Below are 27588 nucleotides of genomic sequence, written 5' to 3'. Positions count from 1 at the left end.
ACGGTGTTAACTCCAGCGGCTTCACCGCGTCAGGGCGTGAACTGAAAACCTGAACCAGAGAGGAGACCGACAAAGGGTTTGATCTTCAAAATCGATTTCGAAGAAGAAATCTTGGCGCGGGAGACATGAGCATCTGGAATTACGTTGTGACGGCTCACAAGCCAACCAATGTAACCCATTCGTGTGTGGGGAATTTCACCAGCCCGCAGGAGCTCAATCTCATTATAGCGTAAGCATTGCTCTTTCTATTGCTCTTGCTCTTTTACTTGTCACAGTTCAATACGTCGTTTTTGCATTTGAGTTTTCAATCTCATTGAAGATTCCCAGGCTTAGGGCTTATCGTGCCTCTGTATGTATTTCGATTGGTTTTCAATCTCATTGAAGATTTCCTTTGATTCTTATTTATGTATTGCTATAGATTAAAATCTGCTTTACTTATAATGGGTTTTCCTATCTGTCTTTTGGCATACTACTTACCGGAAGATTATACAGGGAAGGAAAGTGATATTCCTGTGGCGGCACTAGGAAAACTTACTAATTTTCACAACCACAAAATGAGTTGTTTTGCTTTGAGGAAGACAAGCTAAGGCTTCAGTCGTTAGAGCATTGCAACTTATAAATAATTATTGACAAACTTACAAGCCTAGACATTGAAAACAGTCTGTGGAGTGATTGCTGAGCTCTGATAGTTGCCATTTCATTCATTTTATCAATATATATTGCATGTCGTACATACTGTAGTTAATGTCACCATGGGTTGGTGGCATCATACTGTGTTCTGGGATATTCACTCAGGATAGAAGCGTAGAGCATTGTTGGTTTCCAGAACGATCAACGATAACTTTTTGTAATCTACATTTATGTCCACAATTATGTAATGTTGCCAGTGTTACAAAATGTTCCTCCTGGGCACAAAACCATTAGAATCAAATAGCCACCAAGTTATACATTCTCACTCCTTGCTGTCTACAAGGAATGGAAAGGGGTAAAAAATTCCTTAAAACTCTGAATGGACCTACCATCCCTTGGTATTGCTTCTCTAGCTGTTGAGGATGAGAAACTTCATTGCTTCCACTGGTGATCATGGCATATGTCTGCATTTTGTTGTCCTTGTTGCTAGTATGTTGCTATATTATTCCAAACGAGAACTGCTCGTAGATGAAAACCAATGGAATTCCCCCCCTCCCCCCCCTTTAAGTCAGTGTTGCATGGTGAGTGATAGCACTATGCCTCTTATGATCCTGAAGAGTCTCTTGGTTGATATTCAAGGTTATTATCTACAAAGATACAAAGGTAAAACGTTTAAAGTTCAGTTTAGATTTATAGTCATCAGTAAGCTTTTAATGAAACTTTAGGGTTTGTTTCCTTTGGCTTCAAAGGGTCAATTTAACCCCACTCTGGTCATAATGTAGGTGGGGGGGGGGGGGACCAGTTTGTCCTGTGCTTACTTTGAGGTGTCAATCTTTCATTCAGTTTGTTGTGGATACGTTCTTAACTGTAACAAATGACAAATTTTCTGTTTTAAAATAAATTTAATCTATGATTTACTATCACTAATTACTTTTTAGAGTTTGGCCAAAACTTGTCCACTTTAGAAGATTTTGGTGCTTTCTGAAAGCTTGTCCTTTTTGGTGAGATCACGATATTGAGTTTTCAGAAAAGTTGTTATCAACTATTGAAGGGGTTTTAGGATGTGACATGTTTCAATTTTAGGAAGGATTTTTAAGCTGGTTTATCTCTGAAGTCAAATGTACTCAAAAAAGGGTTAAGCATAATCGAATTGTTAAACTGGTAGTATCTTAGAGACTGACTTTAATCAGTATTTAAATAGGTGGAGTCTGGTGTCATTTTAGAAGTAGGAGTAGTTGGGAAGTATCTTAGAGACTGACTTTAATCAGTATTTAAATAGGTAGAGTCTGGTGTCATTTTAGAAGTAGGAGTAGTTGGGAATTTAAGCTGAACTGTTTTATGTTGGGTTAAGTTTATGTTTGTTGTTGCTGAGTACTTGGGGATTTATACATGTGAAATCCTTCTTAATTTTGGGTCTTAGTCTTGAAAACTTATTGGTTTCCAATGGGAATGGCGATTGGATGCAGTTCAGCTCCCCTCTGCCATTAGATTATATTTCATTGTATGTCCTAGATCTTTAAGCATTTTGGTGAATTCCTTGTACAGTTATTTCTTTAATATTCTCTCTTTGGCGGTGTGCGCATCTGACTATACAATGTTATTTCAAATTTCACTTTTGTGGAAGCATGTGAGCATTACTATTCTTTTATAATAACTTACACCTGTAACCTGCAGTGTTACACAGATCTTATTCTTCTCCTGCATCAGCTGGTCATAGCTAAAGCATTTAATACTAATATTAAGGCTCTTATTGTTGCCTATGGGGATAGTCAATTTTAAATTTCGTATCTCGTTAGCAGTTAAGATAGCCAAGATAGTTGAGATCGCTTCCTCCACAGCAACAAAGCATGTCCCTACTATTGTGGTCAGTTGTATGGATTTACCATTTAATTCTGTCTATGGTTGACGTGTGGCACGTCTGTGAAATGACAAGTTCTCAACGTCCCACCACGCTCTTCCTAGAAAATGTGTATTCTGTAGGGCGGTGTAAAATGCCACGCATCTTTCACTCACTGCTTCCTTGTATTTCTCTGGCTTTATATCTTATCCATTTATACATTACCTATTTTTTACATTTTCCTGTATGTATTTTTCCTTTAATCTCCCATCATCTTTTTGACGAAGCATGAGTAGTGTTGTAGCCATCTTGGAAATTTCAGTGTAAGTCTTAGTGGTATTTGTAGATGTTGCAGCGATTTTGAAACACAGCTTGAGTTTTCCTTTTGGAGGGTACCATGGTCACATAATTAATCACTTTCAGGATATGTGTTGGTTATGAATCTATGCAGAGTTTTCTTATTGTGTTTCATGTGATTAATTACCATTCGCTCATTGCTGCTTCATTAACATTGTAGGATGAGATTCTCTTACTATTTATCTACTATTTTTGTTTGCTCAAAATATCTTTCTTCAATTCAAATTTTACTTATTCGTTTCTTTTTGAGAATAGGTTTTCATTTTTTTTTGTTATTTATTCACTTCTTACAAGTTATCTACCAATTTTCATAGTTGTTCTCCATTTCTTTAAAAAGAAAAGATTTTTTGGCTACTGTCTTCCTCTCTCTCACTCTCTCACTCTGTTATTTTGCTATGATACTGTATCAGGAAATGCACACGTATTGAGATTCATTTGCTCACTCCACTGGGTTTACAGGTAAGTTACAGCTGTACGTGTTTATTTTCTTAACCTTCTTTCCTTTTCACTATTCTTAGCGTCTATGGTGTTGAAGGCTAGTAGTCTTGGGGGAAGAGAGAGAGATATACTTGTCTTGGATACTGAGTTGTTTTAGTTTATTTTATCTGTTTAGTATTTCAAAAAGAAACATGTCTTAACTCTTTGGAATTAGTTCATGCAGTTTGTAAATTTGCTGTTCTTATAAACTGGAAGACTGAGTGGGGATTAACTTCTCCTGAATCGAAGAGGCATACAGAAGCTTCAAATGCCTGTGGTAGTTAGCAAGAATACATAGTTCTTGATCCTGTGCGCTGTCATCTTTAAGTTCTTTGAAGTGAATAGCTGATGTAACATTTTCCTAGCTCTTCCAGATTCCAAAAACATGGTACTTTTGATTCAACACTGATTATAAGTCAATCAATGCAATAAATAATGGGTTTGGGATAAAGCAAACCTTGAAAGAGAAGTGTATGAAAGTCCCCAATCAAATGACTGGAAGAACACTGCATACTGGACGATGGTATAATCTACATTGGTGGTAGATCAATAGAAGTTTAAATAGCCAGAAATAAAAGGTGCTTCTTGGCTTGAACCTTGAACCAACATATAAAGATTTGAGGAAATATCAAATATAGGGGCATACTTTTACACCCACTCGATTATATTTTGTTCAGCCAAAAAAGAGACAAAAAAGGAATACTCTCAATTAAGGCAGATATGAAATATAAATGTAGGAATTCAGAATCAAGATTTATCAGAGTAGCTAATGTAGAACATTACCAGAATATGAGTTGCACATTTAAGAGTTATTAAATGGATGTGATGATGATGCAGTAGCATATGTTTGGTAGCACTACCATGACCCTGTCTGGAATCCCTGACCAAGTGTAGCCGAGTTCAAAATTGAATCTGGCTTTCAGTTTCATAGGATTAATTGAATATGGAGTTAATTTTGTCATTTTTTTGTTTTAAATTATTTTATGCTTATTTACTGTTGTTATCAGGACAGGAGATTGAGTTCAATTTAGTTCAGTTTGAGGATAGTAGATTGTTATTAGGAGTTCCTTTTTTCTTTGCTCCTATGTTTGTCATCCTTCTTTGGATGAACGAAATGGAATTTTCGTGGTTGCTAATTGTTTGTTATTTACTGTTCTTTCTCTCTCAAGTTTCCATGGGCAATAAAGTTTTAATCCTTCTCTTAGGCCTGCTCCGTATATATTTTTTACTGTCTTCCTCTTTCTTGTTCTTTTCATCTCTCATTGCCCTTTCTTCTTTATTTGGTTGAATTTTCTTGCTCTTTGAATATCTTCCTGTTGGTGTTACCCTTGAGGGTGAAGCAGTGAACTTGTGGATCCTTAATGCCATTACCATCCAACCTGAGATATGGACTGAGGGTTTCAACTCCCAATTCCCTCAGCTAAAAGATACGGACCTTCAACTGCTGTTGTTTCTCTCTACTGCTAGGTACTGTTTCAAGCAAGGTTGTCACTGCGACAAAGCGACGGAGGGTTCCGAAGGTGGTCAGGGGACAAAGCGCCAATAAAGCGATGGCTAAGCGGTTAAAGCGTTCTGCTGTTAATTTTTAGGCGGTCGAGGCATTCTAGTGTTAATTTTTTTGATATTTGATCCATATATCAAAAGTTACATCAAATTCCTAGCATTTAAGTATGAAACATTTTGCAAACTTAATGAAAGTTCATTAATATAATCAATATTGATTATATATAACATTGAAAAATAAACATAGTCATCAACTTCAAATATAACCACATAAAAGTCACAAATCAAATTTCAAAGTTTAACAACCAAAGGAGTTTCATGAGGAAGAAGACTTGCGCGAGAGAGCAAGAGTGATTTAGGTTAGGGTTCTGTTTTGTGAATTTGTGAGGAAGAGCGTTTAAGTTTTGTTTTTTTCCCCTTTTTCCCCCTATTTACTTTGATTTGATTCCATGTATCATAGTCTTATGATTAATGTGTAAAACTAACCAAACCTTTAGATTAGAATCAAATGCAATCATATTCCATACCATTGATTTGATATCTTTTTTATAAAAAGATTTTAAAAAATAAAAATTAATAAAGCGGTCGCATTGGTGCCCCGCCTGGATGCTTAGGCAACGCCTTGGGCGACTAAGTGATCCCCTTTATTGGTTTCAAAAAAAGTGATGGTCGTTTTGCCATGGCTGAGACTGCTTGGATGCTTAAGTGTTGCCTTGACAACTATTGTTTTAGGATATTTTCTATCATTTCTCAAATTGTAGAATCAAGTGCTTGTTGGTTGGAATCAGTAGGTCATTGAGCTAGCAACCCCCACCTAAAGTTCCATGTTGTTTGGACCTTGTTGGGATTTATAGGGCATAGGAGCAGAAAGCCATGGTCACAACATCGAATTGCTCCTGCATGCTCTCTCTCTCTCTGTCTCTCTCTCACTCACACACTCACATACACACGCAGAGGCACATAATGACACATTGTATGATTTATGTTTTAGTAGCTGTTTGTTCTCATTAAAGATACTGCACAAAAGAAACCAGAGATGAATTTAATTTTCATGGGTGAAATTGCTTTTCCAATTTTTATTTTTTTTGGGGGGGGGGGAACACGTCTAATTTTTTTCATGAATGAAACTACTTTTGTATTTTTTAGGAAGAAAAAGATAAAGTAAAGAAACCTATCTAATTTTTTCTGCATTGCAGCCAATGTTGGATGTGCCAATATATGGAAGAATTGCAACGCTTGAGCTTTTTCGCCCTCATGTAAGTTTCGTTTTGTTAGCGTTGATTGACCAGTTGAGTCCCCCCCTCTTCCACCTCCCTTGCTCTATTTGATGACTTCTTTCTTATCTTTTTCCATCTTGTATCTCTACAGGGTGAAGCGCAGGATTTTTTGTTTATAGCTACAGAAAGATACAAATTCTGCGTTCTTCAATGGGATACAGAAACATCTGAGCTCATAACAAGGTTCTATTTTGAAACACCAATTAGGTTCAGTAATTTTATTTTATTTTAACATTTGACAATCGTACCAAGAGGATACATAAGGACAAGATAAGGGGAAAAAAATAAAAATAAAATCAAACTGTGCAGGAGATACTCTTTAAGGAAATAGACTGCCAATAATGTATGATGTAAACCTTGGTCTAACTAGCTTATGCTTGCAAGATCATCTGTCATGTCTTTGGCTAACCTCTGCTTCCAAGAGGACAAGTATTCATCTAAGTCTATGAAATGGTATGAGGTTTAGCGAGATTCCAATGAAATCTGTGGTTTTGTTTTGGTTTTGCAAGGTCTCAAAACAAAATCTACTGCAATTTACATTTTTTTCCTTTAATAATTGTGTCTAAAATCATCTGCTTGACCAAAATTTGACCATATACAGGTTTGGTTCGGTTGAACTCTTCTTATAAAATGAATGATTTCAGTTGGCGTTTTTAATTTTGATGAATCCTTTTTTTATCATATTTTGAGTTTGATATGACTGTGCTAGTTTCAACTCCAAGAGGGAAACTTCCTGGAAAATCTCATTTTTCAGTGAAGTTTTTCCAACTCACTTTAATAGGTTTGTAATGAGCTGTGCATAGCATTTGATGATTATGAAATGGTTTATATAATTATGTTCTGTTCATTCGTAAAGCATAGTTTAGTTGGTTTCTTTATAGATTTTTGTATGTGTATTCTTGATGTAGGATAAAACCTAGAAACTATGTTCCCTAAGTTGTAGCAATGCTAACCAAAGGTTGATGTAAATGCACCCTAAAGGCTATCTAATTTATCATGGCAGCAGTATACATAATATATATGCATGATAAAGCAACAGTTACAAAGACAATGATCAGCATAAGTTCGTGATTAAATGTGTTGGAAATCAGGTGACATAGGGAACAGAATTAGGCAGCAGTCAGTCAGAAGATTTTGCTAGAACCTTCAGGATTCTGAAAATTCCTTGTTGTTAACTAGCACTTTTTCGGATCAAGTGACGCATTTAATATAATCTAACTTAAGCATAAGAAGGTTTAAAGGAAAATTTAAATGGAAAAAATAGGAATGGGTCAACACCAACCTTATTCAGGAGAAGATGAAAAATGCTGAGCAGTTCTCTTGCGTACAGCAGATTTGATCATCCACTTTCATTGTTCAGCAGGGAAATAAGGAGGAAAACAGTACGTGCGGATGAGGGGAGGGGAGAGAAATGTAGAAGAACAAGATTTTGAGAAATAGAAGGGAAATGGGAAAAGAAGTCAAGGAGAAGAAGAATGGAGAAAGAGAAAAAAAAGGAGAAGAAGAGAGGAAGAGACTTGTCTAAAATAGTGATGCTTTTATTCAGACTTAAACTGTTCTTGCAACTTATGACAGTGCCGATATGGGTAGTAAAAGAGTGAAACAAGCAGAAATAGTGGGCTGGTTGGGTGGCTAAAACAGTTAGTTTTTAACTGCCTCAAAAGACAGGAAAAGAGAGAGATCCATGTGTGTGAGTGAAACTGTGATGCTTTTATTCAGACTTTGCTTACAAGTTACGATATTGCCAAAATGGGCACTAAAGTAGTAAAACAAGCCCAAACCATGTGCTTGTTGGTGGCTACAACAGGTAGTTTATAAATTATAAGTACCTCAACAGACAGCAAAAATAAAATTAAAATAGAAAAGGGGGGGGGGGGGGATGGTGGAGTCGGTTAATTACAACAAATATTTTTATAGGAAAAGAAGACACCCATTCTCACGCTCTTGTAAACATCATCGGAAAGGCCATGTTTTCAGTTAGAGATTAACAGCTGTGCTGACTCCCTTACTAGGAGGGCCCTGTCTTTGCCAAGAGAAACAGTCTGGGCTATATGTGATCCTTGGATCCAGGACCTACTTTTCTTGGATTTCAGCTGTATCCTGCCCTTCTTCTTAACCCCCCCCCCCAAAAAAAAAAAAAAAAAAAAAAAAAAAAAAAACTGGAAATCGATTCAAAGAAAAATATGAATAAATAGAAATAGAAATGGTAAATAAAAAGAGAATAATAGCTAATGTTATAAGCTGCTGCAGTTGGGGTCCACAGCCTGCGTTTTAGCAACATAAAAGCTACAAAACTCATCCTCAATACACAGAGAGGCAGTGAGTAGGTGATCTCTGTGGCTCTCCTTTGGTAAATACGGAATCCTTGATTGAATGAAGTGATGTCCTCATCGATTTAGTTTTTTGTGTACAGCTTTGCACAATATAGTGTTTCCTTGGGTTCAAAGCCAGACTGCCATTTTAAATGTGTTTCCCCTACCCCGCAACTAACAATATTAGGGTTCCACTTCCACCATGAATGATGAGCCAAATAAAGGGCTCCCTAGAAGTTTTGGGACGTAATTTGGCCATAAACCTCTCAGTTGAATTTAACAAGTTGATTCAACAATAGAGTTTTGGTTTCAGGTCTGGTATCAACCAGCCTCAAAACCTGCATTATTAACCTTGTTCTGCAAAGCCTAATGAGACAACTGAATCTTTAGGGGCCAACCTGCTTGAAAGCGCATCTAGCCTATCACATCTAGTGAAACCATCTCTTATGATGTCTATAGTGCCCGTATTCAGAAGGTTATCTAATCCAAAGGTGATGAAATCTAATCATTTCTAGTTGGATCACCTCCCTGCTGGGATCTCATGGATTTTTATTGCTTCCTTATTTAATTTACTCCTAATAGCTTATGGCCTCTGATTCCCATGTGAACGCTCATCTGAGCACCCAAAGACCGTCATGTACATCATAATTACCAAAATGCGTTTGGGTGTCAAAAGGCTTCAATCCTTTATTGTAACCCTTCCAAAATGCTTACAAGAGCCATCTGATTCTCTTGATAGTTGTCCTAGAATCTCTACTATAAGAGGGTTTAGGGACTGGAGAGCATGATACCTTTGCGTTCTGTCTTTTTGGTTCTTTATGTCATGATTTAGCTCAATTTGTCTCTGTTCTTCTATCGAAGAAATTGTATCAGTCTATTTATGCACTCAACATGTTCTATGATTTCCCAGGGCAATGGGTGATGTTTCTGATCGCATAGGTCGCCCAACAGACAATGGTCAGGTATATTAATTTTAGTATTGTCGGCCTCTGTATTCATTCCTATTGATGCATATACTTTTTGTTGTCAATTTGTGATACCTTCTGGAGTTTATGAGTGGGGTTACATGGAATCTTTGAACTTCTCTTAGAGATTTGACATGTGAACCTGATACTTTATTTGAACTTTTTTTGAGGTTTATTTATTATTAGGTGTTCTTGGGGAAGTAGAGATGCCATTTCTAATTAGTAAATTTTGTCTTGTCTTTTGTAGATTGGCATAATTGATCCTGATTGTAGATTAATCGGTCTCCATCTTTATGATGGTTTATTCAAGGTATGTAGCACATTTTCTGGTGAATTTGAAAGAGAAATAGACATTTGTTGTGACATTCTGGGAAAACTGATCTATTTATCTTGCTTTCTGCTTGTTGGAAGGGACCTATGGATTTTTTTACCGTTTATAGTTGATGGTTTAAAATTTGTTGGGATGATCTGTGAAAATTTTCTCGATCAGGTTATACCTTTTGATAACAAAGGACAGCTCAAGGAAGCATTTAATATCAGGTATTTGCTTTCTCTTTGTTCTTTCTACTGATCTGATAATAACAACCTTAATTTACCCAAGGAGTTTAAAAGCATAACGGGCATGCTCTTTTAGTCTTCCATAAGCCATGCTGTTTGATATTTTTATATGGTTTCTAACTTTCTATGCATTTTATGCATTTATTGTGAACAATCAGATGGTGACCAAGAATTTATGGGTTTTAATTGGATACATATCTAATCGTTTGCTATATGTTCTCTTATGGTGTTATACTTGTTTCATTTTTCAAAGGGTAAATATCACTTACCTCCCCTCTTACCTGGACAAATAGCACTTACACCCCCTCTTAGTTGGATAATATCACTTACCTCCCCTCTTAGGCTCTTACCTAGCAAATATATCAAACACCTCCCCTCTGTTAACTTTTTCAGTTAATTTAACTTTTACCGTTAAATATTTTTTAAAACCCCAAACTACCCTTGGCTAAAATATTTTTTTATTTTAAACCCTAAATTGCTGTGATCACCCTAGCAGCTAAAATACTAAATTACTCTCAATTAAAATAATTATTAAAAAACCAAAACTAAAATCCAAATTATCTTTAGTTATTAAAAACCCAACATACCCTTTTTAAAAAAAAATGATCAAACAATTAAAAAAACCCAAAATAGTAGTACAGGTTTAATTTTATAAACATACCCTTTCTTTTTTAATTGCATTTTTTATTTTACTTGATAGTAGTATGTGTTTTCTTAATTGTTTGATTAAAAAAAAAGGGGCATGTTGGGCTTTTAATAATTAAAGACAATTTGGGTTTTAGTTTTGCTTTTTAATAATTATTTTAATTGAGGGTAATTTAGTATTTTAATTGTTAGTATAATTACGACAATTTAGGGTTTAAAATAAAAAATATTTTTAGCTAAGGGTTGTTTGGGGTTTTAGAAAAACATTTAACGGTAAAAGTTAAATTTAACCGAGAAAGTTAACAGAGGGGAGGTGTTTGATATATTTGCTAGGTAAGAGGGGAGGTAAGTGATATTATCCAACTAAGAGGGGGTGTAAGTGCTATTTGTCCAGGTAAGAGGGGAGGTGAGTGATATTTACCCTTTTTTAAATTATTACACATTTACACCTATGCAATATGTTTCATTTTTTAAATTATTACATCCATTGCAATTTACTTCCAATTCCAGGCTTGAAGAGCTTCAAGTTTTGGATATCAAGTTCCTTTATGGTTGTTCAAAACCTACAATTGTTGTTCTGTATCAGGTATTAAATTTATTCCTTTGCCTTGTGTGCTTTCAAGCTGGTTCCTTTGTCTCTTGTAATCAAGACTTGCATTGCTGTTCTGCATGTACATCTTTTGTTGGATATTCCCGTGGGTACCTTTTATGGTTTTCTTCCTATGCTAGCACTTATAAATGATGAGTGATAGTTACTTAATATACATTGAAATGCAACTATTATAACCTTAGTTATTAGGGCGACCAATGTGTTTTGGGGCCTCTCTAAGCACCATGACGATTTGGCAGCCGCAGGGCGTTGCGTTGGTGAAGAAGTGTTTTAGTACAGATCTTTTAATACGACCATTTTGTGTGGCACAAATAGCATACTAAGACTCATAATTATACTTATAAGCTAAACCAAGTTTAGAGAGTCATAATAATGCAAACTTGTCAATAAAAAAAAAGAGAGAAAGAAAGAAAGAAAAGAAACATACGTTCATCTCATCATAATACAATAGGAACATACTATTATAATTATGATTCATAGATTGAGTTAAAATAAAGTAGTAATTATACTTACCTCTGTTGTCAAACTAATAATGATTTTGATGATGTATGGAATGGAGCTTCTTCTTGTTCTTTTCTTTTCTTTTTTCCTTTCTCCCTAATCTGATCTCTAGTGAGTCCCCATCAGTTTGGTCTCTTTTATGGTTTGATTTCTATTGTTCTTTTTAGCCTTTGACCTTAAAATGATCGCATACTTCTAGTTACGTGATAACAAAGTATACAACGAATCACATGTGGTGTTATGGAATAAATTTTGATCATTTAAAAGTGACCTCATAAGGGGTCAATATGGCATACAAGGCGTTACCTATAGAATAAAGCATGGATTTGGATTTTTTTGCATGTACGAAAAGTGGACCTTTGCCTTGGTGCACATAAACACCTGGTGACACTTTGATATCTTTGATATCTATGACGATTTCTGTATATTAAATATTTTGAAATGCAGGATAATAAAGATGCTCGACATGTTAAAACATATGAGGTTGCACTCAAGGATAAAGATTTTGTTGAGGGTCCGTGGTCACAGAATAATCTGGACAATGGAGCTGGTCTTCTGATCCCTGTTCCTATGCCTCTGGGTGGTGTTATTATTATTGGAGAAGAAACTATTGTGTACTGTAGTGCCTCTGCATTCAAAGCGATACCAACCAGACCGGTATTTATATTTTTTACTTAAACTTGCTCTGAAGTTTATATTTGTGGAATTGGCTTTGTTGTTAACTATACTAAAATTCTTGGTTGTAGTAATGGTAGACTCTGAGATTCCCTTTGATGTGCTTTTCCAGTCAATAACAAGAGCTTATGGGAGGGTTGATGCTGATGGTTCACGATACTTGCTTAGTGATCATGCCGGATTGCTTCACTTACTTGTGATCACCCATGAGAAAGAAAGGTTATATAAACTATTTGTATGCAATTTTTGGCCAAAATTACCGACGCTCCCCCCCTTTCTTTTGATAGATGCCTGAAAGGTCAAATGAATTTTTTTTCAAATTCCTTCAGGAGTTTCTGAAAAAATTGAAATTATCTATTTGATTTGTAAGAAATGAGCTTTCATGTTGCTGAATATGCTGGCCTACTTCTGAATTTTATTCTTTTAGGGTTACTGGACTCAAAATCGAGCTCTTGGGAGAGACTTCAATTGCATCAACAATATCATATCTTGATAATGCATTTGTATATGTTGGTTCGAGCTATGGAGATTCACAGGTGTTTTGAATGTATTTTTTATTATATTTTTTGCTGCATTACCTATTAATTCCTGACACTATATTCATGTCTCCTCATTGAGCTTATTCTGAACTCGTTACATCCATTAATTTCCTTAATTGGCCATAACCTTAAAAATACTACGATTTTGAAGTTTGGGGAACCCAATTAATGGATCGATTATTGTTCTTTTTGCTAATTTTCCATTTGGTTCTTCTGAAGGTTTTTGCCTTTTCAGAAGGTGGAAATACTATATCGGTCTGACTTAAGGGTTCTCACCTGCCTAGATGTAACATCTGAATGGATAATCTTAATAGTTTTTACGGGTCCTGTGTATACTGTCCCTAGCGTCAGATGTGGATTATCATATGTTTCTTGTGGATCAGTAACTGTGGGGGAAAAAAGAACTCAGAAACAGTTGTCTGGGCCTTGAGTTGGTATATTCACTGGGAATCCTGATCTGTAAATTTCTTTGTGCCTGTGGTAGAGCTCCCGTTTGTTTCATTAAGGATATTATAGGTGTCAAGTTTCACTCTCAGATAGCTGTTTTCCTCTTTCAGGCTAGGTCCTATTTAGGCTTCCTACCCTCCTTTCCATCCTTAATTTAAATATGTCCTCATCATCTGGATCCTATTTAAAGACTGAAAATAAAAATCTCTTTTTGGTAATTTATGCCTCCTTTTGTAATGCATATTCTGGGCATATGCTTATCCTGAAACAGTGATGATGCGTATACTATACTTTTGTTTTGACATTTTTTTTTACAATTACATGTCCATGAAGTGTCTCTGGTTGATGCCATTGCAAGTGGCTCTCATGCTTAGGTTGTCTGAGACTTGAATATCTTTGATTTTCTAGTCTACAAAATTGAAACTGAATATTGTGCCACATTCCTTGCAGCTTATAAAGCTGAATCTCCAACCTGATGCAAAAGGTTCATATGTAGAAGTGTTAGAAAGGTATGTCAATTTAGGGCCTATTGTGGACTTTTGTGTGGTTGACCTTGAGAGGCAAGGCCAAGGTCAGGTGGTAACTTGCTCAGGAGCTTATAAAGATGGTTCTCTGCGCATTGTAAGAAATGGCATAGGAATAAATGAACAGGTACATAATTGTAAGTGCCTTTATGTCTTCGAGGCATTCCCAATACTTACGTTTATAGTGGTTTGATGAATTCCCTTGTGGTGTATGGTCGTCTTGCTGCAGGCTTCTGTTGAGCTTCAAGGTATCAAAGGAATGTGGTCTCTAAGATCATCTACTGATGATCCTTATGACACCTTCTTGGTTGTAAGCTTTATTAGTGAGACTCGAATTTTGGCAATGAATTCTGATGATGAGTTAGAAGAAACTGAGATAGAGGGATTCTATTCTCAGGCACAGACTTTGTTCTGCCATGATGCTGTACACAATCAGCTTGTACAAGTAGGTTTTCTACCTTTCTTTTGCCTGTTATTAATCTTGCTTCTATTTTTTTTTAAGTAGTGGTAAATATTTCTTATAGGTTGGCTCACATTAGTTGTATTTTACATAGTTGTCGGGGCAACTAACCATGCAACCCAAGGGAGTAGAGGGGTGCTGTTAGCGTGCATTTTATTTATTACAGCTACAATATAATTATGCTTGTGTGCTGCATTGAGAATCAACAGGTTCTCCACAAAATTGAACAGAAATTATTTGTATAATCTCTATAAATAGAAACTAGGAAACAGTTCTGCTTTTAATTAATAAAACTCAACATTTTCCGATCACTTTGATAATAAGAACAATAATTAAATTCAAAAAATAGTAAACAGATCCAACATATCCACCACATGAACAGGGAGAAAGAAACAGAGGAGATAGGAAATGACAGGGAAGAAGACGAAAGGTGAAAAAGGAAAAAGGAAAAAAAGGAAAAAAAAGGAAGCAGAGGAAGTTGAAGTCTCAATCACTCAATGATCCAAGGGAAAGGTACAGAGTTGATGAGGGTTTCAGTAAGACTCAAGTTGAAATCAGAGCCTAATCATGCAGAAGGAAGGGTGGAAGAGTTGAAAATGGTTTTAGTGAGACTACAGAGTCTTCATTTTTGTGCCATAGCAAGCAAGCAAATCCTTTATCCCTTTGAAAGTCCTACATGTTGATGTAAACCAGGAAAGGCGCCCCCCCTCCAGGGCGAAATTCAGGAAATCTTTGTCTACATGCTGAAATTTCTTCAAACCAGGCCTGCAAGCTGGATAAACTAAATCTAGACAGAAGAACTGGTTTTAATCCTGAGCTGGACCCTGATCTGTTTCATAGAGGTGATCTAAAATGAATCAGGTTGAGCTGCAAATCTTTTCATTGTCTTTCTAGCTGTGATCCATACAAATGGTGCATCAAAAACCTTTCTTCCTGAAAATAATTCTCTTAGGAATTTACTGACTTCCTCAAACAAAATTAAGCACCTACATACTATCTCAGCCATATTGTCCCTACGTCCTGAAAAACTTGTCAGAGTATGGCACCTCAGTTTTTAAAGATAGTTGTTGCATTAATTATGTGAACATATTTTTTCCACTTATCTCCAAAAACAGCTGCTGTAGAATATTTATTACTTACGTATCATACTCTTCTGCATCTCTCTATCCTTTTATCAGTTTCATAGTCTATCATCTTGCCCTCTTTTAAAGTGTTAAACATGGAAAGGTTATTTTATGGAATGAGAGAGATTTTAAGCATTAATGGACAAACAAATTGCGATAAAATATCCTTCTTCCAGATGTAGCAACCATTTACATGACTGTGTCTGCAGGTTATCTATTGTTGAGGCTTCTCTAAAGCCATCACCCAGGCAAAAGTGGCAGCTTTTAGTTGGGTGGTATACCTACAAATTTGTTGACCAACTCCCCCAATCTCTGATATATCTAGTATAACGTGCCAATAAGGGTAACTTCTGCCTTTGCTCTTGTCCCAGATTATACTGTCCGCGTATTACTTGAGATCATTACAGTACGACTGTACGAGTGAATCAAATTTCCCATTGAAAAAAGTGTAATTTGAACTATCCAAACTCAGTGCATCTTCCCCTCAAGGCGATCCTCCATCAAGGCCTATTTTTTCAAGGTCGAACTGGACGATTGTTGACAGCAGTCTTTTAGGATTTCCCTTTTCCTTCTAACCATTCATCCTCCAGAGACTTTGTTCTGCATTCTCCTTACAGTAGATGTTTATGGAACAAGAAATTGTTTTAGTAATATTTTACCACTGATCACAGTCGATAGATCTCTTAATAGAGTCCATCCCATATGGTTCATGGCTGCTACTTCTTTGTAAAGAGTAGTGGCTTTATTCTAAGCCTCTATGGCCATTTACCACATGATGTATTATTTTCAATGGCACCATCTTTCAGCTAGCTATGATGTATGGTGTAGAGTGTTGGACTAGGAAGGACAAAGGAATGATCATCTTACAACTGGTTTGGGAGTAGCTCCAGTAAATGATAAACTACAAGAAAATCTTCTGAGGTGGCATGTACTTTTTCAACTAAGACCTTTAAACCCCATAAGAGTGTGATTTGATCCAGATTAAAGGAACTAAAAGAGCCAAGGGCTGATCTAAGATGAACTTAGGAGAAGTGGTGAGAAAAGATATGCATGGGAGGCCTTATATCTAGTATGGCTTTGGATAGATCTAATTGGAAGGCATCTAGCAGTCTCCATTTGTTGTTGTTGTTACATTGCTGGCATTGATACAATCTCAGTATCACCCACTTTCTAGGCCTATGAAAACATTTCTCCCTCCACTGCCCTGTCCTCCCCCCCCCCCCACCCCCCCCCCCCCCCCCCAAAAAAAAAAAAAAAAAAAAGAAGAAGAAGAAAAAAGAAGAAACATAAAAAACACTTGTTAGGCTATTGGCAATCAGGATGGTTTGCATTTTCCTTCATAATAGAGAAGGATTCTGATTTCTGAGGTAATGTAAGTGGTTAGAACATTCTACATGGGCATACGTATGTGTTTTTTGTGTTGCATAATAATGGCACATGATGACTTACTGGATTTTGTTCAGATTTGAGGTGGAAACTGTGAATTTGTTTAAAATAAAATAGCAAATGAGATGAAATTTCTACATATAAACCAATACTTTCACTTGACAGGTAACTGCAAATTCTGTACGCCTGGTCAGTTCTACCACTCGAGAGTTGCGTCATGAATGGACATCCCCTTCAGGATATTCTGTGAATGTTGCTACAGCTAATGCTACTCAGGTGCACCCCCAAACCTTTTTCTATTGTGATTATCTTATTTCAGATGGATACAGTGAGTGCTGGCTGTGCATTTGGGGATGGATGAACTATGGGATGTTTATTTGTTGATGTCGAGCCCAATAAGTACACTGTACTGGGGAACCCTGTATGTGGCTTTGAGCTTAATCTTAAAACAGGATTGTAGAGCTTTTTCGATTTAATATTTGAGCTTGTCGACTAATATTTTAATCCCATGGAAGTAGTTACTTGGTGAAATATCTGTGCTTGTGATAAAATTGGTCTCATGATTTCCTACACGCTGAGGGGTCCTCAAAATCCAGCAGTTCTAGTTCTATCCATTATATTCAATTCGAATTCTTGTGAAAAAAAGGCGCTGGAAGGGTCAAAATCAAGGTGGATATGAACCACTCCTTGTTAGGCTCGATCTTGGGATTCAAGTAACTTAGCATGTCTGCAGATGCATCGGTTCTAATGTGAATTACTTCATGTTCCAATTTACAAGCCTCATCAAATTGACATTGGTGGATTATCTTCCACTTTGACACAATCAGATCCTATTGCATTTGATAAATCTTCTTTAAAATAGCTATTTCACTTGGATTATCTGTTATGCCCAAATGGATTACTCCTGGAGTCTGTATGATGAAGGTGCCTCCATGTAACTAGATGCTGTTGCTTTTTATTTTAATAGTTTGTATGTGATGTACTTATTGGTCTCGCTGTCCAATTAAAATGGATGCCTCTATGAAACATGGCCTAGAAATATATCGTATCATGCAGACCACAGATAGCCCTCCTCTCCTTTAAATTGTTTGTCTTGATAGTGTAAATTTTGAAAGCAGTTAATTGGATCATGACTTTTGCCATGGGTCAACAACGACATGTATGATCTTGGTCATTTGATGAACCCAGAAAGGAGAATCATCCATGAAAGAAAATAAAAATGAGGTCATCTATGTTTAAACCTTATGTAGTTAATTCAAGATTGGGGTATGAAAATAAAATTCTGAAAGATTTGATGCACAAGAAAAATTGTGTGAACATTTTGTTAGAAGGGGGATCATAGTAAATGCTAATTCATCAAAAAAGTCGATGTATGTATGGATGGATACAGTAAATGCAATTTTCATTTTACTTCAATTGTTGCCAGGATATTTTATTGATGTGATTTTTAGCTGCAGTTTTTCTTCGAACTAACTGTGTTGTATATGTATTAGTATATGTGGAGATGTTCTTCACATATATTTTTATGTTCAATTGATTTTGTTTTAGGTATGGATTTTATTTCAGTTTATTACCCAATAGTCACTGATTGCTAATTGTTCTGCCATACCATTTTGAAACAGGTTTTGCTGGCAACTGGGGGTGGTCATCTAGTTTATCTTGAAATTGGTGATGGGACATTGACACAAGTGCAACATAAACAGTTGGATAATGAGATATCATGCCTTGACATAAATCCCATTGGTGACAATCCTAACCACAGTCAGCTTGCTGCAGTTGGAATGTGGACTGATATTACTCTTAGAATATATTCCCTTCCTGGCCTGGATCTTGTCACAAAGGAGCAGTTGGGAGGGGAGATAATTCCTCGTTCTGTTCTTTTATGTTCCTTTGAAGGGGTATGCTTGTAATTTGCGTCGCTTTACATTTTTTTTTTTGTTTTCTATTTCCAATCCTTATTTATTTTTGCTTCTTCAGATAGGTTTTCTGGAAATAAATGTGAAGCTACATGATGTCTATGATTCACATTTGTGGATCTTTTGTATGTTTTTTTTCAAGTACTTGATCAAGTATAAGTCTTTTCAGGAAAATCTTGATCAGAAATGACTAATCCTCTAAGCATCTAGTTATGGATAATTAGGCATCTAAATTGTATGAGTGAATGACTACTCGTATTAAGTTAACATTAGCAGTCGTTGTTACTGAGTTTTTTGGGTTGAAAAGATTTCTATTTTTATGTACAAGGTTTCTTACACTGGATCAATCTGATGATGATCTAACATTTACATTCCTACATTACTGTATTCTTGGTAAACATCTCTTGGGTACATTAAAGTGCTGTGAATTTCCTCCTACATGATTTTCTGTTTTTGTTTTTCATCTGTATCCTTTAAGAAATTTGCCTTGTTCTTAATTTCCAGGTGTCTTACTTGTTATGTGCCCTAGGAGATGGACATCTCTTCAACTTTCTGTTGAACATCAATACTGGTGAGTTAACAGATAGGAAAAAGGTTTCTCTTGGTACGCAGCCTATAACACTTCGTACTTTCTCCTCCAAGAGTACAACCCATGTATTTGCTGCGTCAGATAGGCCTACTGTCATCTACAGTAGCAACAAGAAGTTACTTTACAGCAATGTGAATTTGAAGGAAGTCAGCCACATGTGCCCTTTCAATTCTGCTGCTTTTCCAGACAGGTAAGTTCCATCTTTTTCTGTTGTAACATTTTTACTATCATTATGGAAAATCCAAGAATTGGCCTTATGCAAGGTTTCTGTGGTAAATTTGTCCGCTATGCTGCTTCCCTGACCCTGCAGCAGCAGAAGCCTTGTCTGTGAGGAATGCCCTGGTGTTTTGGTAATATGCAAATACATGTGAATTATAGAAAAGTACTTACTGGAAGGTGGTGACAGTGGCACTTATGTGGGTTTTGCTTAACTGGCAGCTCCTGTATCACCCAAATTTGGTGCACATATAGGCTCCAATCTCTTCCACGCACCTATAAAGTTTCAAACTAGAGTGGCTTCAATACCTATTCAGTGAGTTTTAAATAAATGGTCAATGAAATGGGCAGGGCAGTTTTAATGGCTGAAAAGATGGACAGGCGAGTCCAATGCCAAAGTTCAAGGATGGATTTATCCCAGTAATGTACTTGAACTAAAACCTGAAAAATGATGGCTGAAGATAGAGATTCAAATTCCTCTGGGTATTACTTGATTCTCAGCTTCGGACACACGATAGTTTTCGAGCCAGGTTGCCTTCACCAAATCATGTTTCAAATAACTATTCATCAATCATCAGTTGGTTTGGAAAAATTCTGTAGATTACTGAAGCTGATAAACAAGTCCATCCACCATTAATAGATATTGCTGATTTCAGCATCTAACCGTATTAGGGCAGAAACATATTCTAACGAACATGATTAAATAAAGACTCCCCCCCCTCCCCCCTCACACACACTCTGGAAATAACCAATTGCTACAGTGTGTCTAGGCATTGGTGATCTGATTCCTTAAATTTTATACTCCAGGTAGGACCAATCGATGAATCTTTTAGGGGAACTATATTTAAGTAACCTATGGGTATGAAATCACAAACAATAACCTCTGAGATGAGAAGATAAGTCTCGTATGAATGGATATTTTACTTATTATTCCCTGCTGATGCAGTTGCACTAGCTTGGCTGGATGTCTAGATAACAAGATCCTGCTTAGAGGACTAGGCCAAGGAGAGCCATCATGTATTTGGCTATTGATTCCTGAGGGGATAATTTGGGTATTCACCATATCACTTGGGGATTATTTTTTTAGTCAACAAGCAGTAATCATTTGGGTCCATAACAGTTGTCATAGATACGAGCTCGATCTGGAATTTTATTCAATTTCAGATGCTTGGAGTGGCTGGCACTTGAGAGTGCTTGGCAATGTCTGGATTACTGGTATTGTATATTGTATCAGGAAGGTGATGTCAGGGGGCAAATATTGTTGTATCATACATTGTACTGGAGAAATGCAAGACATGCTAGCTACATATGGGAATAGTCAAGCATCACATTGGACGGCTTAAGATAATTGTAAATTTCAGTTTGAAGCATAAAATACTTGTATATAAGTATATATTTGAAGGACAATTACAATGAGGGAGCGGCATTTTGTGGAATATATGTAAAGAATGAAGTTTCTTACATGTTCTAGTATGTGTGAACCAAGTTTTAGGTTAGGGTTTTTGTGTATTTTCCCTGAAAGTAAGGGCTGCCCAGAACCTTCCAGCAAAGAAACTTAGTTTATAGGATGTTTAGGTGGATTTTAGGGTTCTCAAGGGTTTGATAGGGGTTTAGCGGGGTTCGGCTAGGCTTAGAACTTGAAACCTTCTGGTAATGCCGATTCCAGATCTGTTTTTAATAGGTGGGGTTTGAAAAATGGGGCCTTAGGGGTTCGGTTAAAGTAGGATGGGCTGTTATGGTTGGGTTTTTTTTTTTTTAGACTTTAGATTTTATCCTATTGAGTTTAGGCTTAGTTGTGGTTTTCTACTTGGGTAGTTGGGTGGGACTCTTAGGGAAGTCAACTAGGCTTAGGATTTTGAAGGTGAAGTAGAGTAGGTGTAGGAGATGCTAATCCTAAGTGGTGCTAGAGTGTGGTTGAGGGTTTATGTTGAACTAGGATTTAGGTCTAGAGGTTGATGATGAATTGCGGAAATTTAATGAAGAATATGAAGTGCAGAGTTTTTAGAGGTGTTAGGGTTTTAGGTTCTAGATGGAATTAAGGGTAGGGATGGGAGGAGGAATGCTATGCAATCCAATTAGGAGGGAAAGGGGAAGCAAGGTGGTGGGCTTAGAACCCTAATAAGGGAGGGATGCAACTGCTGTCGTAGGGAAGAAAAGACAAAGGGAGGACAGAATGAGTTGAAGAAGGGGGGGTGTCGCAGGGTAGGGGAAGGGCTAAGGAGTATTGTAGGAGGGGTGGGAGAAAGGAGCAGGAGTGTCATGGGGGGGGGGGGGGTTGGGCAGGTTGCTGCCAGGTCACAGCAGAAAAGGGGGAGGGGAATAAGGTTGTGCAGGGACTGGGAAGGGGCTGGGGGTGAAGGAGCCTTGCGTGGGTAGGGAAGAAAGGGGAGGGAGCTGGGATTACTTTACTTGGATACTTGAATAACACTTGCTGGAAATTCAAAAGGGTGTTCCGCTGAGGCCCCCTCAAAAGGAACCCCTGTCTGTAATAACTTTTCATTCAATGATTAGACTTAATTTACAAAGAAATAGTAGGCTTTAATTTATAGCCTACTAAAAGAACTTGACACTAAGTGGGATTCCTCTATAGCTTAGGATACCACCACAGAATCTCAACCATTGAAACAAAATAGAACACATCGGAAGGTCCCCAATGGACACATGCTGAAATAAAAGTTTAAATAACTTAAAACTCTAATAATCTCATGCTAAAATCTTATTAAATTCTAATTGCCACATGTGCTAGACTTTTGAGAGAACTAAGGACTCAACAACTAATTCAAATCAAGAGTCTTTAACCAACTTGGACTCTAGAATGAAATTGTAATTAAATTCCAGCAACTAATTAGGGCTGAAAGTGCCCAAAATATCGCTCCTAGAGGGGTCGGCCTGCCTAGGGAGGTTCTTAGAGGCATCTTGTGGGCCCCGCTTAGAGTTTCGGCCAGGTTAAATTGTGTGCACATCAACGCCCCAAAACATAAATGTAGGTACTGTGCACAAACTGACAATCCAATAGTGTCATTCTATCAGAATTGTGGGATTGGCAAAATCCATTTATAGCAGGGCTAAGTAGCAATTGCTGGCTGAAAGGGCCTTCTCCGGAGTAAAATGTACTACTTAGGGATTGTATGAGGAAGCCAAGCAGTTGTTAAAAGGTTAGGCCAAGAAAAAAACATATCTTTATTTGGCATCCCACAGTAATGAGAATCATATATACTGTTGAGGCTATTAGCGAGTAAGAGGCTATCAACAATGTATGGTGGACCAGGCAGAGGTGGGTGGATGTTGAATTAAAACTAGCCATACTTGTTATCCATACTCCATACTTGGTTTTGGCCCAAATCCTTCATTCCTATGTTGGACAAGGCCCTCTTCATCCCAACCCCTTTGTACCCTAATATTGAATTTTAAATTTCTCTTCTTGAATGAGAGCTTTAATAATTTTTTTACTGATTTATTTACAGCCTTGCCATTGCAAAAGAAGGTGAACTTACAATTGGAACTATTGATGATATTCAAAAGCTCCATATCCGTTCAATTCCACTAGGAGAGCATGCTCGCCGTATCTGTCATCAGGAGCAGACTCGTACCTTTGCAATCTGTAGTGTGAAGTATAGCCAGTCAAGTTCAGAAGAATCTGAAATGCATTGTGTTCGTTTGTTAGATGATCAAACCTTTGAGTTCATTTCGATGTATCCACTTGACACATATGAATATGGTTGCTCCATCCTCAGCTGCTCCTTCGCAGATGACAGTAACGTGTATTACTGCGTGGGAACTGCCTATGTAATTCCTGATGAGAACGAGCCCTCCAAGGTAAGTCTTTATTGCTGGTGTGGTCAATTTTAATAAAATTAGATGGTTTGTCATGTCCTTGAATTACATAATAAACCTCTAAGTAAACATTCAAGCCAATTGGTTGTTTATCACCTTGTTAAATGTTGATTTTGATGATATTTCTATGGTTGAGCTGTTGTTTATGATCATTCTATTGAAGATATATTTCTGCGTTTTTGTTAGTGATGGTGTTACTTTTTTGGTAAACTTTCTCTATTTGTTTTGGAATGTAGACATACTTTATGGATCCAGGGTCAATCATAATTTTCAAGTTGCAAGATAATATTCATTTTATATGCAATAATAATTCAGATCATGTTTCCTAATTTTTTTCCTCCTTGAGGAGACTTAGTTGTAGATCTCCAAGTGCATCAGTCCCAAACATAGTATATAATGGTTTTGAAATGTTTTGTCAAATATGTTATACATTGTTGGAACCCTGCCTAGAAAGGATATATGTTAGTTAGTATGGCCTTCAGCATATGCTTCCTTTCTCTTTTCTATAATGATACCAATGGTTGTTTTCATTGATGCATTGATTCGAACAATTGTAGGGCCGTATACTGGTCTTCATAGTTGAAGATGGGAAACTGCAGTTAATTGCAGAGAAGGAAACCAAAGGAGCAGTTTACTCTTTGAATTCCTTTAATGGGAAACTTCTTGCAGCCATCAATCAAAAGATACAGTTGTATAAGTGGAATCTACGAGATGATGGTTCACGTGAGTTGCAGACAGAATCTGGACATCATGGTCACATACTTGCCCTCTTTGTTCAGACCCGTGGAGATTTCATTGTTGTTGGTGATCTAATGAAATCGATATCTTTGTTAATATACAAGGTATGCCTATCACTCTCAGTATACAGTAAATACTGGTGGTTTGAAGATGTAAGAGATTCAGCATAAATTTTTGTGCAGTATCTATTGGGTTTTTTAATACTTTCTTTGACATTCATGCATTATATATTGGATTTGCAATGTTCAACACAATTTTCTTACTCTCAGTTTTCAAGCTTCTATTGTGTGCATAGTTGCTAATCTTATTGATGTAACCAGGAACACCCCCCCCTGCGGCCACCCACTCCCACACCCCCAAAAAAAAAAAAAAAACCCAAAAAGAAAAAGACTAGTGACTGAACCTAGAGATGAGCAATTTGGTCATGTTACCACCCACTTAGTCCTGTTTTGGTCTCATTAGGTTCATCTTAATTTTAGGAGTCCAAGTTTACCTTTTGTTTTGAGTTTGAGTCCTTGGTTAGCAAGTTATGATAGAGTCCTTGTCCACTTAGGAGTCCTAGTTGGGATCTGCTTTTGAAGTTGGATTCCTTCCTAAAGTAGGAAGTTCAATTTTGCATTCTTTATCTGTTTAGGAGTTCTTAATAAGAATTCCCGTTCTAGTTGTTTGAGTTGTCTTAGTGTGAGAAGGAATTGCTGTCCAAATAGAATTACTTGTTGAGTCCTAGTCCAAGTAGTCTTCTTTTATTTGTTGTGTCTTAGTATGATTTCCTTCAATTGTAAGGCTATAAATAGAGCCACCTCCTGTGTAAACAAATCAGATTATGAATAATTGAACGAAAACAGAATTGGAAGTAGACTTCGAAAGTCGTGGGTGCACCAACGGCTTTAGTGTCTCAATTTTCTGCAAATTTTCCAGATTGCCTCCCTCTCTATAGCTTTTGGCAGCCTTGGGATCTTCAAACTTCTCTGCAGTTTCAAGTATACTTCCTTCCCAACCAAGTACGTACACCCCCAGCCCCTTCCCTACCCCTTTCCACCTTCCCCACCCCTTGCGCAAACACCCCTTCCCTTCCTTCTTCCTTGCGGTAGCAGCAGCCCTCATCCTCAACGTTAAAACCCTAATTCCCCCATCCCTCCACCCTATTTACCCTCCCTTTTGGATCACACCATCCTTCAAACTTCAGCACAGCCCCTACCATCCACTAATTCACAGAAAACCTGCTATTCATCTTCTTCCTTATAAACCCTAGAATCATCTAAACACTCAATTATCTTTGAAACCACCTCTCCAAACCCTAAACCTTTTTAGGAGGACCTTCTTCTTCCCCCTTTTTATGTTTTTATCCCAGCCCTAACCCTTACCCTATCCCCAAAAGCCTAGAAATTATAAAAACCCTAAGCACTTGGAATTAAATCTAAAATTTCAAATCTGTTAAAACAGATTTAATTCCTTCATTCTCCTACATTTTTCGAGCCTGGTTGAACCCTAGTAACCCTTCCTAACCATTCCCCACTTAGCCGAGACTCCCTAACCCTAGATCCAAGGTTTGGAAGTCAAATACCCTTGGCAGCAGATCATAATTGATCATATACAGCTGTTGTCCATTAAGAATTAACTGAGATTAGGCCTAGCACAGCAAGATTAAAACCCTAAATTGCTGTCATTCTCTAGAAGAAGATCCTGAAGACTGGCCACCGACTTAGGGTTACATTACTTATTTCCTGCATGTTTGTAATTATTTTGATATGATTGACGACGTTTTAGATATTTGATGTGGAATCATAAAAAGCATTTTCATGTACATATTGTTATTAATGAATTGGCAAATCTTTTTTAGACTGCCCATCATGGAAGCCTTTGCTTGATGGCTCACCTAGTTTTGTTCCATAAAGGGATCATTTAGCAATTTGGTTGCATGCGCGTGCATCAAATTTTGGAGCCAAATTGAGTTATGCATTCCCAAATTTTGCACAAACAAAGAATGAGAAAACCAAGCCATAGCCCTTAAATAAAGCACTCTAGTGCACATCCATTCAACTTCATTCCTTTATTGTCCCGTAACTTTGATGTACCTTCTTTTTACGCTTGTTCCCAATTCCATCAAGGGGATGCACATTTCTGCAAGTTGAATATTTGATCTGCTGTTTCTTATTATTAGCTGTTGATCAATTTTCCTTGCAGCATGAGGAGGGCGCAATTGAGGAACGGGCACGTGACTACAATGCTAACTGGATGTCAGCTGTAGAGATTCTTGATGACGACATTTACCTTGGAGCAGAAAACAATTTCAACCTCTTCACTGTCAGAAAAAATAGTGAAGGAACCACCGATGAAGAGCGGGGCCGACTTGAGGTTGTTGGGGAGTTTCACCTTGGTGAGTTTATCAACCGTTTCAGGCATGGTTCCCTTGTCATGCGTCTTCCAGATTCCGATGTGGGTCAGATTCCAACGGTTATATTTGGAACTATAAATGGTGTGATTGGGGTCATTGCATCACTACCTCAAGACCAGTACATCTTTCTAGAGAAGCTCCAGTCAAATTTAGTGAAGGTCATAAAGGGTGTGGGGGGATTGAGTCATGAACAATGGAGATCATTCAACAATGAGAAAAGGACGGCAGATGCCAGGAATTTCCTGGATGGTGACTTAATTGAGTCATTCCTCGATCTCAGTAGGGGTCGGATGGAGGAAATTTCCAAATCAATGAGTGTATCAGTGGAAGAGCTCTGCAAGAGAGTAGAAGAGCTGACAAGGTTGCACTGACATTATGGATCAAGGTAGCATTATGGTTAGGTGTATGAAGTTCCTTTCCGTTTGTACTTATGTAACTGTAGCATACTCTGATATTTTTATTTTATTTTATTTTTTATTTTTCTCTTTTATGCTTTTGGAGACAAACCTGTTCATTATGAAGTATCAGGGTAGAGAAACAGGAAATGCTCTTTCAGAAAAATGTGACCTTTTCAGTTTTGAGTGTCACTTCTTTCAGTACCCTTGTGCCTTCGACTCTCTACTGTCGAAGTACTATAATTTGTGTTTTTACAATAATTGACAGGATTGGAGTTCCAGGGCACGGTCAAGGTTAAGTATTAAATCTAACTTGGCATTGAGGGATCCCAAGTTTTGAAAAGTTTTACTTATTCCAACCTTCTTGCAACCCTAGTATGAGAAGTCTTGGCAACAAGCCGTGCGATTGGACAGTGTTGTTTTTCCATAATTATGCTATATACTATATAAAAGTAGAATCTCAATTCAGTTATGTGTAATATTCAATGAATCAATGCCACCAACAAAACGTCTCATCTATCCTTATTGGGTTCTCTCAAAAGGTATCCTTCTTCAACTAATACCCTCTTACTTGGTTACCAAAAAAAAATAAAAAATAAATAACACCCTCTTACTTCTAAGTCTAACTTCCTTCTTTACAACAAAAAAAAGTTTCTCACCCAAAAAAAATTTGCTCAA

The 27588-nt window shown here is 37.1% G+C and overlaps 1 protein-coding gene across 1 annotated transcript; it reads left to right on the top strand.

The window, feature by feature from the left end:
• On the top strand, positions 1-27588 carry LOC149025907 (DNA damage-binding protein 1). Its single transcript, XM_089146120.1, has 19 exons — positions 1-229; positions 3235-3283; positions 6001-6060; positions 6173-6264; positions 9304-9355; positions 9606-9668; positions 9849-9898; positions 11072-11147; positions 12120-12329; positions 12460-12566; positions 12775-12883; positions 13784-13984; positions 14087-14302; positions 16993-17103; positions 18450-18725; positions 19248-19522; positions 23013-23364; positions 23940-24224; positions 26305-27588. Exons 1-19 carry the CDS (start codon positions 126-128, stop codon positions 26884-26886), a joined length of 3270 nt encoding a protein of 1089 aa, XP_089002246.1. The 5' UTR covers positions 1-125; the 3' UTR covers positions 26887-27588.

The sequence above is a fragment of the Hakea prostrata genome, chromosome 2, assembly GCF_041222555.1.
Source record: "Hakea prostrata isolate BN-2017 chromosome 2, UWA_Hpros_2, whole genome shotgun sequence".
Classification (NCBI taxonomy): Eukaryota; Viridiplantae; Streptophyta; class Magnoliopsida; order Proteales; family Proteaceae; genus Hakea; species Hakea prostrata.
This window is presented reverse-complemented; position numbering and strand designations above follow the sequence as displayed.